Here is a 13651-nt window from a genome sequence, read left to right as displayed (position 1 = left end):
ACTTCAAGGGAAAGGTATTTAGGGAGGAAATTGAGATTAATTAGAAAGGAGACCTACAGGGAGATGTCAATGAAAGAAAGAGGACAGGGAGATTCTATGAACATATTCTCAAGGATGCTGCATTGCAAGAGAAAACATGGGCCCGCCTTAATTATGGAAAATAATAATTTTATTCTTATAATTCGCCATAAATTACTGGTCTGGACTATGTTCTTCGATTTTAAAAAATACATTAGAGTATCTTTATAGTTTGGTGCATTACAAACATTTATCCTTCTCGTCCGTTTTAGATGTTAGTTGCAGATGAAATTAATGCCCCCAGCTCTAATCTATTATTCTCACTTAATCCACTGTCAAAATAAGATCCATTATTTTCAGAGCAGGAAGAGTAGAGTTAGCTAAGGTTGTCTTCCCAGAAAAACAAAAGTCAGAAGATTAGCTTTCCAAGCCGACAGCTTCGCAGAAATTATCTCCAAATCTCCAAAATAGAATCTCTTCTACGATGATGTTGGATCATTCGGTACCGGGACTTAGCATAACAAAGAACAGGCAACAAGACCCCCCTTCACAACAAGATTCCCCTTCATTCTTCTCATACTCTTCTAGTTTGTTTCATTATCAACCCAATCCTTTTCAGCCACAATCATGATGTAAATATGGCTCTCTTTCCCTTAATAACAAAAAATAAATTGAAACCCCAAAGTAAATCGACAAAAAGAAGGAATATGGAAAAAACTCCAACAACCCAATTCATAAATACCTCGCTCTAGAAATTGAAGCAGGCAATGAAAATGATATCACTCTGCTTTTTATTGAGTTGTTAACCTATGTGAAAATAAAGGAGGAAGATGGATCAATAATCCATAAAAGAGGAGCAGAAAACAGAATTGACGGGTCATATGAATCGAAGGCAAATTCCATTTTTGATCTGAGAAGCATTGGGTGGTAGAGTAGAGATGGTGTTGCGAACTAAATCCAAGTTCGAGTTAAATAGAACACAGTTTGAATGTCAATCCCAAAAATAATGGCACCACCAAACCCAAAACACATGTCTTATGTGGTTCGAGTTAAGTAGTCAATTTTGCCAAGCAAAAAGAACAAACAATAATTTTCCCTTATCAAATGTCAAAAAAAAAATAATAATTTTCCCTTATCTGAATCCACAGCTGCCTTATGTGATTACGTCTTCAAAAAGTAGTGTTCTGATCGTACGTCTATTTTGTATTTTTTTTTTTTTTTCCAATCTAAAAAGAAAATTTGTTGCCTTTTTGTACTGGTCTCTTGTTTGTCTCAATACACAACACGTACTAAATATTTCTATATATATATATATATATTAAAATATTCCCTTATTTGTCACTTATATGTATTTGTACTAGAATATCTAATACAGAGATATACAGCACCTAAAAATTGTTGAAACTTATAAAAATTATAATTGACTTCATATGGAGTTAATACCTCATCTATGAGTCGAACCAATAAAAATAAAAAAATTTGTGTTGAAACAATAGTATTTATTGCTATAACTGAGAAAAAAAAAAGGACAAAATATGAATAATTTGTAAGAATCTTTTATTTTCATTGGCCGAATCTATTCATAGAGTTAATAGACTTGATCTAAACCGGTATGAATAATTAAAAAAACTACAGTTGATTTTCAGATCTCAATGAGTTATATTCTTTTATACAAAATTTTATTAAAGTTGGATTTTAAATATCAAAAGCGCCCATGGCCTAATGGATAAGGCGCCTGACTTCTAATCAGGCGATTGTGGGTTCGAGTCCCACTGGGCGTGTTTTTTGTTTTTGAAAATTCATTCCCTATTTCGGTAATTTTTATCGAACTTTAAGAATAAACGAAATCATTGAAATTAAAAATACTTAAACCGAAAAATTACTACTATATAATGTAACACGCTTATGCAATTAATTTTCTACAAAATAACAACCAATGCACGTGGCATGCGATATTAGGATCTACGCCGTTAATCAATGACTCGCGTATTCGGGTGATTAAAAAAAAATTCGCATAGTCAGCATCTTTTCTCTTTCGAGTTATATCATTAATTGAAGTAACGACAACTTTTTATTTTTTTTTTTAGAATTTTAAAACACTTTTTAGATATAGTAATTAGCAAGGGCCAAACAAAAAGGCATTGAAAATTACTTTATTATCCATCTCCAATAATGCAGCGTCTAACAACAGTACAAGACCACGCTTTATATAACAGCAGATTCAAACCGATGACGGTGACGGCGAAGCTTAAGATCGGCCACATCGGCCGACGGACAATAATTCCTTATTGCTGTTAACTCATATGGTGGCACTTTAACAGAAAGCCACTGCTCGATCGTGAATTGCTGCTGCGAGCAACGCGCGTGGACTCCTGTGACGGTGACTTCAACGTAGTTACAGTACCAGCTGGAGCCTGGGCCAGATCCATCGGAGGTCAAATTCAAGGCGCAAATCGGAGAAGAAGATAAGCAAGGTGCTCTGCCGCTGAAAATGTCGAGATTGCCCCTCTCGAAGTAGTTGTAGCCAGGACCCATAAGGCCGCCCCAGGTCTCTAAATTGCGAATTTCTACGTACTCACCGTAGGCATTATAGAGCCTGACGCTGATGATAGAGTCGGTTCCTGCTTTAAAGGTCGTGCTGGTCCTTACGTACAACGTATACACGCAATCCTCATCCGCCTGCAATTAAAAAAACATTATTTATATGTGAAAAAAATGAAAGGAGGTGTAGTGGCGGTGGTTATGGCGTAACTTACTGAAACGGCGACAATGGATAGGGCAAAGAGAAGGAAAGAACAGAGAAGAAGATTGTTGAGTGCCATAATTGAGTGTGAAAACGGCGGGTTGATGGTAGAGCTGTCATTTATATCGTTGAAAGTGGACGTTGACGTGGTGGTATTATTGTCTTTTCGTTGGGTGAGTCCTAAAGAAGATTGTAGAAGTGTGTGTATATGAAAACGAAAAGAAGGTTATTATATGTGCAGCTTAAGAATAAGTTCTCTGCTCTCTACCATTATGCCCCTATTTGATTAATTTTTTTTATTGCATTTTATTAAATACAATATAGAAAATTATAAAAGATTTGCATTTATAATCTGATTTGTTACAAAATTAATTGTCCATGAAATATATATATGTGTGTGTATTATCATATATAAATGTTCTTTGTGTGAATTTAATTTAAATATAAAATGTATTACTTTCTTATATATAAAATATATTGAATAACTTCAAGGACTTTTCATGTGTAGCTATCAATAGTTTGTAGTTTTACGCCCTAGGACATAGCTTTAATCGTAAATACATATATGATTTAAGAATGGATTCAAATTTAAATTTTAAATATTAAAACAAAAGCAATAATTTGTAGTATCGGCTTTCAATCTTATGGTGCTATGTGTCATGGACTTTCCAAAAACCAAAACATGAAAGAAATTATTTATATTATCTTATTGTTTATACAGTAATTAATTATTAATAGGAGCTTATTTATTTTTAGAAAATAATTTATTTTTGAGAATTATTTCTCGAAATTAGAAAATATTTATAAAACAACATATTTTTATTTATTTTAAAAATATAATACATTAATAATAATATCACATGTACCAATAATATATTGATTCGTGTGGTGAATAACTTCAACCCCTATAAAGGTAAGAATATAAATTCAATTTCTGAAAAAGCGCACTTTGCTATGAGGTTAAAATATCTTTATCCTCTATGGTCTGATAGAGATTACAAAAAGCCAAAAAACTCAGTGAGGAGATCCATTTTAAAATATAAGAAGCAAATAAATTGTTATAATTAAATTTCAATAAACCTCATCCATTTTTCATTAATTGAATTCTATTTATAATAATTTCCTTGTCAATATGTACAAATACATCTCTTTTAATATTATCGTTTTTTTGTGATTAGATACAATTAAAAATTCATGCTATCTCTTAAAATTAATTAATTTTTTAAATACTACAATAGGATGAATACAATGTTCAATATCCAAAATTAATTTGTTAAACTCCCTAAATTGCAATGCATTTTTCTTAAAAAAAAAAAAAATGAAATGCATTAGGTTAATAATGTAAGGCACCCAAACCATGTGTATAATTAAGTATATATTTTATGATTTAAAATAAACCAATGAGAAATTCAAGATTGAACATTCTCCTTTTCTTTATATTAATTAGGAAATAATACTATATTATTATTATCTACGAAAAAATTATTTCAATAATATTAATATGAAAGAATTTAATTAAAAATAATAATAATAATGATAACAAATAAGATCTATCAAAAATAATTTTTAACCTAAGTTAGGGTTAATACAAAAAATAATTTTTAACAAATAAGATAAATTCGTAGGTTAATTTGTAGGCTTTTGAAAGTCTCATATAAAATAATTATCATCATTTTCATGAGAAGCAATTTTCTTCAATCCACATAGAAGTTGAAGGAATTAAAGCTCATGTGCTATTGCAAACTCCGAACGCTGACTAAAATGAGGATCAAAATTATTAAATTTGGATGTATGTTGAATAATTAGAGTACAAATAAAAATAAAAAAAAAGACAAAGCCACAAAGTTAACCTTTTAGAAAAAAAAAAAAAATACCACATATCAATTTTTTAAAAGAAAAATCAGGGAGTCCACTGCCTCCTTGGCCTATAGTGGCTTTTCACGTTCACGTAGATTAGACATAGAACTTTATTATCGCAATTAATAGAATCTGCTCATGTTTTAACAAACTAAAAATATTATTTTTATTTATATTCTTTTGAATAATAAAATTAAAATTAAAAGAGATTATTTTTTTATCAGCAAATATAATTTTATTTTATTTTATTAATTAAACATCCAGGAAAAACTTAACAAAATCAAGAAATTATATCTGAGCCAATAGGCCTCCTAAATACACACAATCTTACTTGAAAATGATAAGTGAAAAAATTGGAGAACTTTAAAAATTAAGAGAGATTATACTTTATCCTTACGCTTGAGGATGATCTTAATCTTATTAAATGATATAAATCTTGATAGTAGCAACTAATACTTAAATTAATTTGAAAGATAAAATAACTTATTTATATTTTCTATATCTTGATCTTGTAGTATATGAAGTACATAGAAAGGTTCCCGTAGCTATGTGCCAATAGAAATAATAGAAAAACATATTACACTCCTAACCTCCATTAATTGAAGATTCGCATTTGCAAATTAAAATTTAAATTATTCCACTAAATAAAATCAAATATTATATATTTATTTAATAACGAACCATCACAAAGGAGGAACCAAATCCTGACAGAGAAAAGATCAAATCCTCAAAGAGAAAAGATCAAATTATCACACAAAATGTATAAAAGAAACTCCATGTACCTAGACAAAGTAGGAATAATAATAATAAAAAAAAAGGATTTGTTATGGGAAGCAACTGATACTAGTTTATTGAAAGTGAATAAAAGATTGAAAGTGAAAGGAAGAGTAGAAAATAGGAGCTACCGCTTATCAATAATAAATTGAAATTAAGATTAGATTATTTGTTTTTAATTATTTTATTGTAATGCAATAATAATAATAATGATAATTAAGCCTCAATTTTAAATTAATTGAGGATTGATATATAAGTCCTTTGTCATTTTATCGCTCAAATATATAAAAATAAGAAATAAGCAAATCGTAAGTAAATAAATAAGTATATATATATATATATATATATATATATATATACACACCATAATGTCCAAATCATCAAATGTTATCCTCTCATTTTATCTCTATCTTTGACTATTTGATGCACCTTTTGTCGAGTGTAGTCATTCTTAACCTGTCCAACCTTATATAAGGGTACATCCATCTTAACATGCATTTCTTTAGAACATTAATGTCATGGGACATTCGATGTCCATACTGACTTCTGTATGACATTGCGGGTTTCATTGTCGTCCAGTCGAACTTATCTTTCAACTTTTTTAGTATTTTCATATCACATAATATATTTTTATTGTTTGGTATTAAACATTAATTAAAATTTTCAATTTATTAAATATAAAAATTTTATACTTTAAAAATTTATTGTTAATATAATAAAAATATATAAAAATAATAAATTAAAGTAATCATCACGAGTAATGACCAATAATAGTTAGTACTTAATAATTATAATGGATGACCGATAATGATTCACGAGGATTATTATTAATTAATATATTAATATAAATGTTTGTTTATATAATTTGCACACTAAGATATGGTCTAGTAGTAAGTGCATATATGATCTGATAATAAATTTAAATTTGAATCTTCCTTTCCAATACTAAAAAAAAAAGTTACAATGAATTTATCGATATTCAAAAAATATTTCTCTTTTTAATTAAAATATTATTTTTTTTACCAATTTTTAGCTCTTTCATTACTTATAACATGTGAGGAAAATTAGTTCTAAGTTTTGTCTAATACGATCCATATTTTATAACTAGACATAATTTGGATTGACCATCAAAAATATTTTCGTCGTCAAAAATTTTGAAGGCTTATATTTATAAAATTAAAAATAATATTATATAGATTTACTAAAATGAAAAAGTAATAATGATATGAGTCAAATTTATTTTCAAAATTCATATTCTCTCCGTCTTTAACCATCTGTCGAATTAGAATCAGGCGAATGCAGATTGGTAAAATGAGCATTTCTATTCTTTGGGAAGAATGTGTGATAAGAAAGATTCCAAGTCCATAAAAGATCTAAAGATAAAAACATGTAAAGGATAAAATACAAAAGAAAGAAAAAAAAAATGTACATCTTGCGTTCAGGGCTGTTAGGAGTGCAAGACATTGGCAAGATCCTGCCAAACCTCAAAGGAGAAGGACAATCCAACAGCGTATGGAAAAAACAATAATGTCTTCATTAAGGGAAGAGAGAAGCATATGACTTTGTAAAATCATCTACTAAAATCAAACATCCCCCATTACTTGCAAATGTAATTTGTAAATGTTAGCTTATTTAGTCTTTTTTTTTTTTTTTTTTTTTTTCCCAGTCCTATCAGGTCCGTCACCATTAATGAGCATTAAAGCAAGTGACGACAAGTTAAATTAGATCTCAGCAACAAAAACACATCAAACCATGGGATTTGTTCGTTTGTTAATTAATACTACCTAATAAGGCCCATGAAAAAAGAAAAGGCAATTGAAATAGCATTATTTATTGATTAGACAATTAACAACACAGCATACCATAATTAAAATTACGAGCACCACACAGAAAAAAGTCCCTCTCAACGATCTCCATTCTCTACAGTCAGAATACAGCAGATTTCACCCGATCACGGCCTCTAACATCGGCGAGATTTGGACAATAATTCTCAGAGTACAGCAGATTTCACCCGATCACGGCCTCTAACATCGGCGAGATCTGGACAATAATTCCTGGTAGCCGTCAACTGATACGGCGATACCTTCTCGGAGAGCCACTGCTCCACCGTAAACTGCTGCTGCGAGCAAGACTCATGAACTCCGGTGGTTGTGACCTCAACGTAGTTACAGTACCAGCTGGAACCCGAGCCGGTTCCGTCGGAGGTCAAGTTCAAAGCGCAAACCGGAGCGCTCAAGCAAGATCCTCTGCCGCTGAAAATGTCGAGATTGCCCCTCTCGAAGTAGTTGTATTCCGGACCCATGAGGCCGCCCCAGGCCTCTAGATTGGAGATCTGGATGAACTCGCCGTAGGCGTCGTATAGCCTGACGCTGATAATGGAATCGGTTCCTGCTTTTATGATAGATCCGGTTCTTATGTATATTGTATACACGCAGTCCTCATAGCCCTGCAACATATTTAAATTTTTTAAACAAATGATTAATTAGCTTTAACTGTAGTGTATTGTGAAGGTAGTGATATTGAAGAACTTACAGAAACGGCGAAGGTAGAGACGGCGAGGAGAAGGAGAAAAGAGAGGAGCGTTTGGACTGCCATACTTGAGTGTGAAAATCTAAAGTGGGTTGGACAGTGGAGATCACTCTCCTTATAAGAGCTTGGAAGGGGAGAGGAGGTCAATTTTTCAAAATCGGAGTAACATAGAAGCGGTGTGATGACTGGCACATGGATAATTTTGGTTCAACTAAGTTTTTAAATTTTTTTTATTTGTTACAATTACTTCTAAAAAATTTAAAATACATCGTCATACAAATTTTATAGCAAAAGAAGTCATTATATAATCATAGATGTAAAATTATTTATCATCAATCAAGCCAACAATCAATGATCCGATTGACCTACACATTTCCGTGGAGGTTTGAGGCTAATCTGATATATATTTTACAATATTAATTTGAATAATTCTATTGATAATAATTTTTTAAAATATTAATAATTATTTAAAGCATAAAAAATCCGAAAACTTTTTGAAAATTATATCAATGCTTTAATCATTTGCTCCGCTTAATTTTTAATGTCATAAATTTACCTTTCTTTATTTTACGGTCCAAATGACTGATTTATTGTAAAACCAAATAGCACCGGACTATATCAATATCTGATTCAAAGATTAACTGATTTGATTAATCGATCTGATCCAATTTCATTAGAACTTGGTGTGATTGTGTAACAATTTATTATTTTCGATTCAAGATCATATAAAAAATTTCAATTTTTTTTAATTCTAAAACCTGCACCTAGGCATGGCCACCGATTTATTTTGAACAGAAATCGAATTGGAACCAAACTGTATTGTAAATGGACCGGAATTGGATCGAATTCTTCAGTTTAAAGCTTTAAACCGGAACCGGCAATTCAATGAACCGGCCATGCCTGCACCTACCTTTTATTTTATAATATAGTAAGATTTTATTATTTTACCATTTATTTTTTTTTAAAAAAAAAATACAATTTTTATTCGTCAAGCTTTGAATGAAATTTACTTTTTTATATTTGTAGTTCAATTCTGAAAACCATTATGGTATGGCAACCTGGTTTATTAATTTATTAATTATTTACAGTTTTAATTTGTGTTTTTTAGAGGAAATCAAACTGAAAATTTCATTAAGAGGAGACTGTGTACAGATATGAAATACAAATCAATATGTTTCTATATTTTCGTAAAGTAAGTCTAATAATAAATCACCCGTACAAAAAATAAAAAAAAAATTACAATCTTGGAGTATCCGATCAAGTTGATATAGCATAACACATGTGCCGGAATCGTTTGCTCTACTTGGTGGCTATTCATGGCATTGTTTGACTCGATGGTCTTTCTACAAGTCTGATTTTATTATCTTCAAAATTCTTCCCTTTATAAAAAAAGAAAATCTGCACTTCTTTTTGCATAACTACCCAAATAACAAAATACTAAAAATAAAATCACTATAATAGTAATAACAAAACTCAAAAACCGGCAAACGACTGGATCTGAAAATAAAATTCTGAAATATGAATAACAATAATCTCAAGATATGAGAAATAATAACTCAGATATGTATTAAAAGACACAAATGTGAGGAAATACAAAGGAAGACAATGAGAATAGAAATCAGTACAATCAAATTCAAAGACGATTATTATTGAAGAAAAAGGAATATAAATCACCAAATAACATATATTTGGTAAGGATAAGGTGGATCTTATAAATTTTATGCATCTAATTAATTGCTACATATTGAATATAAATATGACTAATTTAATAAATCTTTCATATTTTGGCAATTCGTAATTATTGAATTTTTAATTTTTTCTAAACCAAAATTATTAGATGAAAATAACATTTTATGGCAAAATTTAAGGGGGAAAACATTTTTAACAAAAAATTTAATTACTTTGCATAAAGAGAAAACCTTGGTTGAAATTAATGATAAGAAATGAGTGATAGTAATATACCAACTTAGAATTGTAAGTTTAAAGTACTAAATTAAGAATTAAATATATTAAGAAAAATTAAGAATCAAATGATTTAAAAAAATTAACCGTATAATGTCCTTTTTCTATATTTTTGTTATATTTTTCTTTAAATGAATTTTAAATTTGTGTCCATTTGGCATAGATACAAGAATTAGTTGCTATATTTATTTGTTTTTCTTCTAGATATGTATGTAATTTGTGGAATATTTATTTTGTGGCGGATAATTTTCGTTTCTTGGAGTATGATAATAAAACTTTTCCTCCACTAAATTTGGTATTCAAAATTATTTCTATTTATATACGCAATTAGTTCATGGAAAATGACCAAACAAATTAAGTTTGATTGGTTTTCTCACTTGTGTGAGAAGTAGAATATTTCGAGTTTGAATCTTTTTATATAATCCTAAATATTATTTTGACTCATCAAATTTTTCGATGAATTATGAATTAAAAAAACAATATAAAATATTATAAAAACTTATTTATAGCTAAAAATTTTGAAGATTTATCTGTTTTCTCAAACTAACAATTCAATTCTTTTATTAGGATTTTTATTAAATAAATAAATTTTATTGTGCAATATTAGTGGTGATATTTTTATTCTTTTTTTCTTATTATACATTTTTATAATATATATAGTTATAGAGAATATATTATAAACCAATTATAAAAGCATATAAGTGGCTTAAAGATTTACAGAGGCCATGTCTATATATAGCATATCATATCATCCTTTAAAAAGACAAAAACTCTATATATAGCAACTGTTACAAAAGTCAATATATTGAAGCTCTATTCTCCAAAAAAAAAAAAAAAAAAAAAATATATATATATATATATTAAAGCCCTAATTTTAATGGACACGTGTGAATGGTGAAGTAAAAGTCGACGAGACGTTGATAATTGCTCGCTATTATGACATGATTGAACCTGACATGGACAAGTGTTATCGGACCGTACAAAAGCCAACGCATAATTCCTTACCCATAATAATTGTTCTTTTGTTTTTTTTTATTTTTTATTTTTTATTTTCACTACATTTTGAAAAAAAAAAAGGAAAAAGAAAAGGGAGTGAAAGCGTGTCTGCAGATAAGGATGAAAAATGGGTTCACAGTGTAATAAAAGTTATATAAATATATATATATATATATATTAAACGTGTATATATATGTGTATATGAAATGAAAGATTATTTTAGAGCCCAAGAAATATTTAATTTCAAGTTAAAAGATTAAAAATTTTAAAATTTCATAATGAATCATGGAAAAATTAATTAAAGGGTCTTTATCAGTATAAATAGTTAAATACGATTTCACTCAGATCAGATGGTATGCATAACTTTACAGGTGAGTTCATACTAATCTGTCAATTTCGAGAGCGATCGAAATAACGATTTTTATGCCCTTACGGAAATAGAGTGACAATAATTTGAAAATTTAAAAGAAGGTCATGGCGACACAAGTCAAATACTAAAAAATATATATTTTTTTGAAATTAATATTTTATGCGATTTTTTCATTTATAATTATTTTAAAATATAAATAGTTATTAAATTATTAAAAGATTTTCATTTCTTTTTAAAAATCTATACAGTATTTATGAAACACTTACATTCTTAATTGAATCTACCAGACGATTAGTTAGTAGCTAATACCTTATTAACATACTAGTTAATAACCCATTAGCTAGTAGTTTTTGACATTTTAATAAACTAAAAAACGAAAAAGAAAAATATCTTATTTTAAAAATCAAAGTGTACAGAAGTATAAATGGTATGCTTAGATCCAAATTGGTTTAAAAAAAAAAAAATAAAATAAAATAAAAGGGAAGAAGAAAGGAGATTGTTATCTTGTTCAGCTTAAAATTCAAGTTCTCTTCCAACATAAAAATGGCTAGGAAAGATTGGGAGAGGGTTTTCACTTGTCAATCAAACGAAACTCACCACTTAATTTTTGAAGAGAAAGAAAAACTTTTTTTTTTTTTTTTTTTTTGTCTCCAATAATCAGAAATTTCGTTGCATAAGTATATGCAGTACCTTATAGTAGATTATAATTTAAAAATGGATAATTCTAGTAGATATCATGTCAGTTTGACTTTTTAATTTAAATTATGATCAGTTTGATTTTGTTTTTATTTTTATGCCTTTTTTTTACGCAGTACCTTACAGTAGATTATAATTTAAAAATTTCCTCAAAAGATGATGACACCCGAAACGTTGAGGTGATTACAAAACTGGGTCTCAATACTCCATATCTCCGAATGGACTAGAATCTGGACTAACTGCTGGCCCAGGAATCTGGTTCTAGGCCTTTTGGATTCTCAACTAAATTTTATTTCCATATAATTCGGAGGTATTCCTCCCTTTTTCTTTATGTGGAGATAGAACATTAAAATCTTTAATTTTTCCAACAAATATACTTCCTGATTCTTGTAATTTTTTTCATTCTCATGACATCCAAGTTGTATTCTCACACTATATTTTATTTATAGAGGATTACATATTTTAAAGAAAGAAAAGCTTATTATATAAAAAATTAAATTTTTTTATTATCAATTTAAAAACTAAAAATTCACAGTTATCACAATGTTTGATTTGATAACATAAGAAATTATAAATTTATTCTGAAAAAATAAAAAGAAAGAAAGAAGTTACAAGACTCATATGCATATTGAAAAATTGAAACAAACATTTAAGCTTTGCTTAGAAAGAGAAATAAAATTTACTATATTCCTTCCTCTATTATTTTCTTTCTTTTATTTTTTTCTTCCCTGTTATTATAAACAAAGCCTTAATTTTTCATATGCAAAGCCAAAATGCTCGAATTAAGTAAAAATGATGTTTGTTAATTAATTCTCAATAGGACTTAAATTGGAACTTAAGACGTAGAAATGATAGCTAGCCAAACAACATTAGTGTTATTTTATTAGTATTAGATAATTAACTTAATCAGAGTGTTGATTTTTTACCATGCAATGCCTAAAATTAACCATCTCCACACTCACAGTATAAGAGATTTAAGCAGAGTACAAGAACAATTATTCCTGATGGCGGTTAAGTCAAACGGTGGCACGTCAACGGAAAGCCACTGCTCCACGGTGAACAGCTGTTGAGTGCAAGGCCTGTGGACTCCTGTGGAGGTGATCTCAACGTAGTTACAATACCAGCTAGCGCGTGGGCCAGTTCCATCAGAGGTCAAGTTCATGGCGCAAACTGGAGAGCTCAGGCAAGGTGCTCTGCCGCTAAAAATGTCGAGATTGCCTCTCTCGAAGTAATCGTGCTCGGGATCCATGATTCCCCCCCATTCCTCTACATCGAGGATCTCCACGAACTCGCCGGAGTCGTCGTAGAGAGTGACACTGATAATAGAGTCGGTTCCTGCTTTTATGATCGATCCGGTTCTTATGTACATTGTATACACGCAATCCTCTTCAGCCTGCAAAAAACAAATGTTGGTAAAAATCAATGGTAGGAGAAGGAGAGAAGAGAGAAAGAAAGTGCTGAGTGCCATGTCCGAATGTTGATTGAAATTTAGGAAATTTCACTTGACGTTATATAAGGGGACGTGAAGGTGGTGAAATTGTCGTTTTTCTGTGGAGTATGAGGGAAGAAAGGAAATATAACTATTTTCTTTATGCTCTTTTTTAATTAATAAAACAATGCCAGAAGTTCCAAAACGACATCGTATGTAAGTGGATAACCCTTCATTTGTGCTATGTCTGGTTGGAGGATGGAAAGAGAGGAAGGAA

General features: G+C 29.5%; 2 protein-coding genes and 2 non-coding genes across 4 annotated transcripts; 1 reads left to right on the top strand and 3 right to left on the bottom strand.

The window, feature by feature from the left end:
- Nucleotides 1–1726: 1726 nt before the first annotated feature.
- Nucleotides 1727–1799, top strand: TRNAR-UCU (transfer RNA arginine (anticodon UCU)). The gene has a single exon. It is a non-coding gene; the product is annotated as a tRNA-Arg (tRNA).
- A 356-nt stretch (nucleotides 1800–2155) lies between these two features.
- On the bottom strand, nucleotides 2156–2934 carry LOC105650611 (PLAT domain-containing protein 2). Its single transcript, XM_012237557.4, has 2 exons — nucleotides 2775–2934; nucleotides 2156–2697 (listed from the first exon to the last, which is right to left on the bottom strand). Exons 1-2 carry the CDS (start codon nucleotides 2838–2840, stop codon nucleotides 2224–2226), a joined length of 540 nt encoding a protein of 179 aa, XP_012092947.1. The 5' UTR covers nucleotides 2841–2934; the 3' UTR covers nucleotides 2156–2223.
- A 4273-nt stretch (nucleotides 2935–7207) lies between these two features.
- On the bottom strand, nucleotides 7208–8107 carry LOC105650694 (PLAT domain-containing protein 3). Its single transcript, XM_089719856.1, has 2 exons — nucleotides 7925–8107; nucleotides 7208–7838 (listed from the first exon to the last, which is right to left on the bottom strand). The coding sequence occupies exons 1-2, from the start codon at nucleotides 7985–7987 to the stop codon at nucleotides 7383–7385; spliced, it is 519 nt and encodes a 172-aa protein (XP_089575982.1). The 5' UTR covers nucleotides 7988–8107; the 3' UTR covers nucleotides 7208–7382.
- A 4694-nt stretch (nucleotides 8108–12801) lies between these two features.
- Nucleotides 12802–13413, bottom strand: LOC105628074 (PLAT domain-containing protein 3). The gene has a single exon (XR_016320121.1). It is a non-coding gene; the product is annotated as a PLAT domain-containing protein 3 (transcript).
- Between the last annotated feature and the right edge of the window lie 238 nt (nucleotides 13414–13651).

This window comes from Jatropha curcas, chromosome 3 (assembly GCF_041381405.1).
Source record: "Jatropha curcas cultivar XTBG-Jc1 chromosome 3, XTBG_Jcur_1.0, whole genome shotgun sequence".
Taxonomy (NCBI): Eukaryota; Viridiplantae; Streptophyta; class Magnoliopsida; order Malpighiales; family Euphorbiaceae; genus Jatropha; species Jatropha curcas.
Note: the sequence above shows the minus strand (reverse complement) of the source record. Positions and strands in the feature narration are given on the sequence as shown.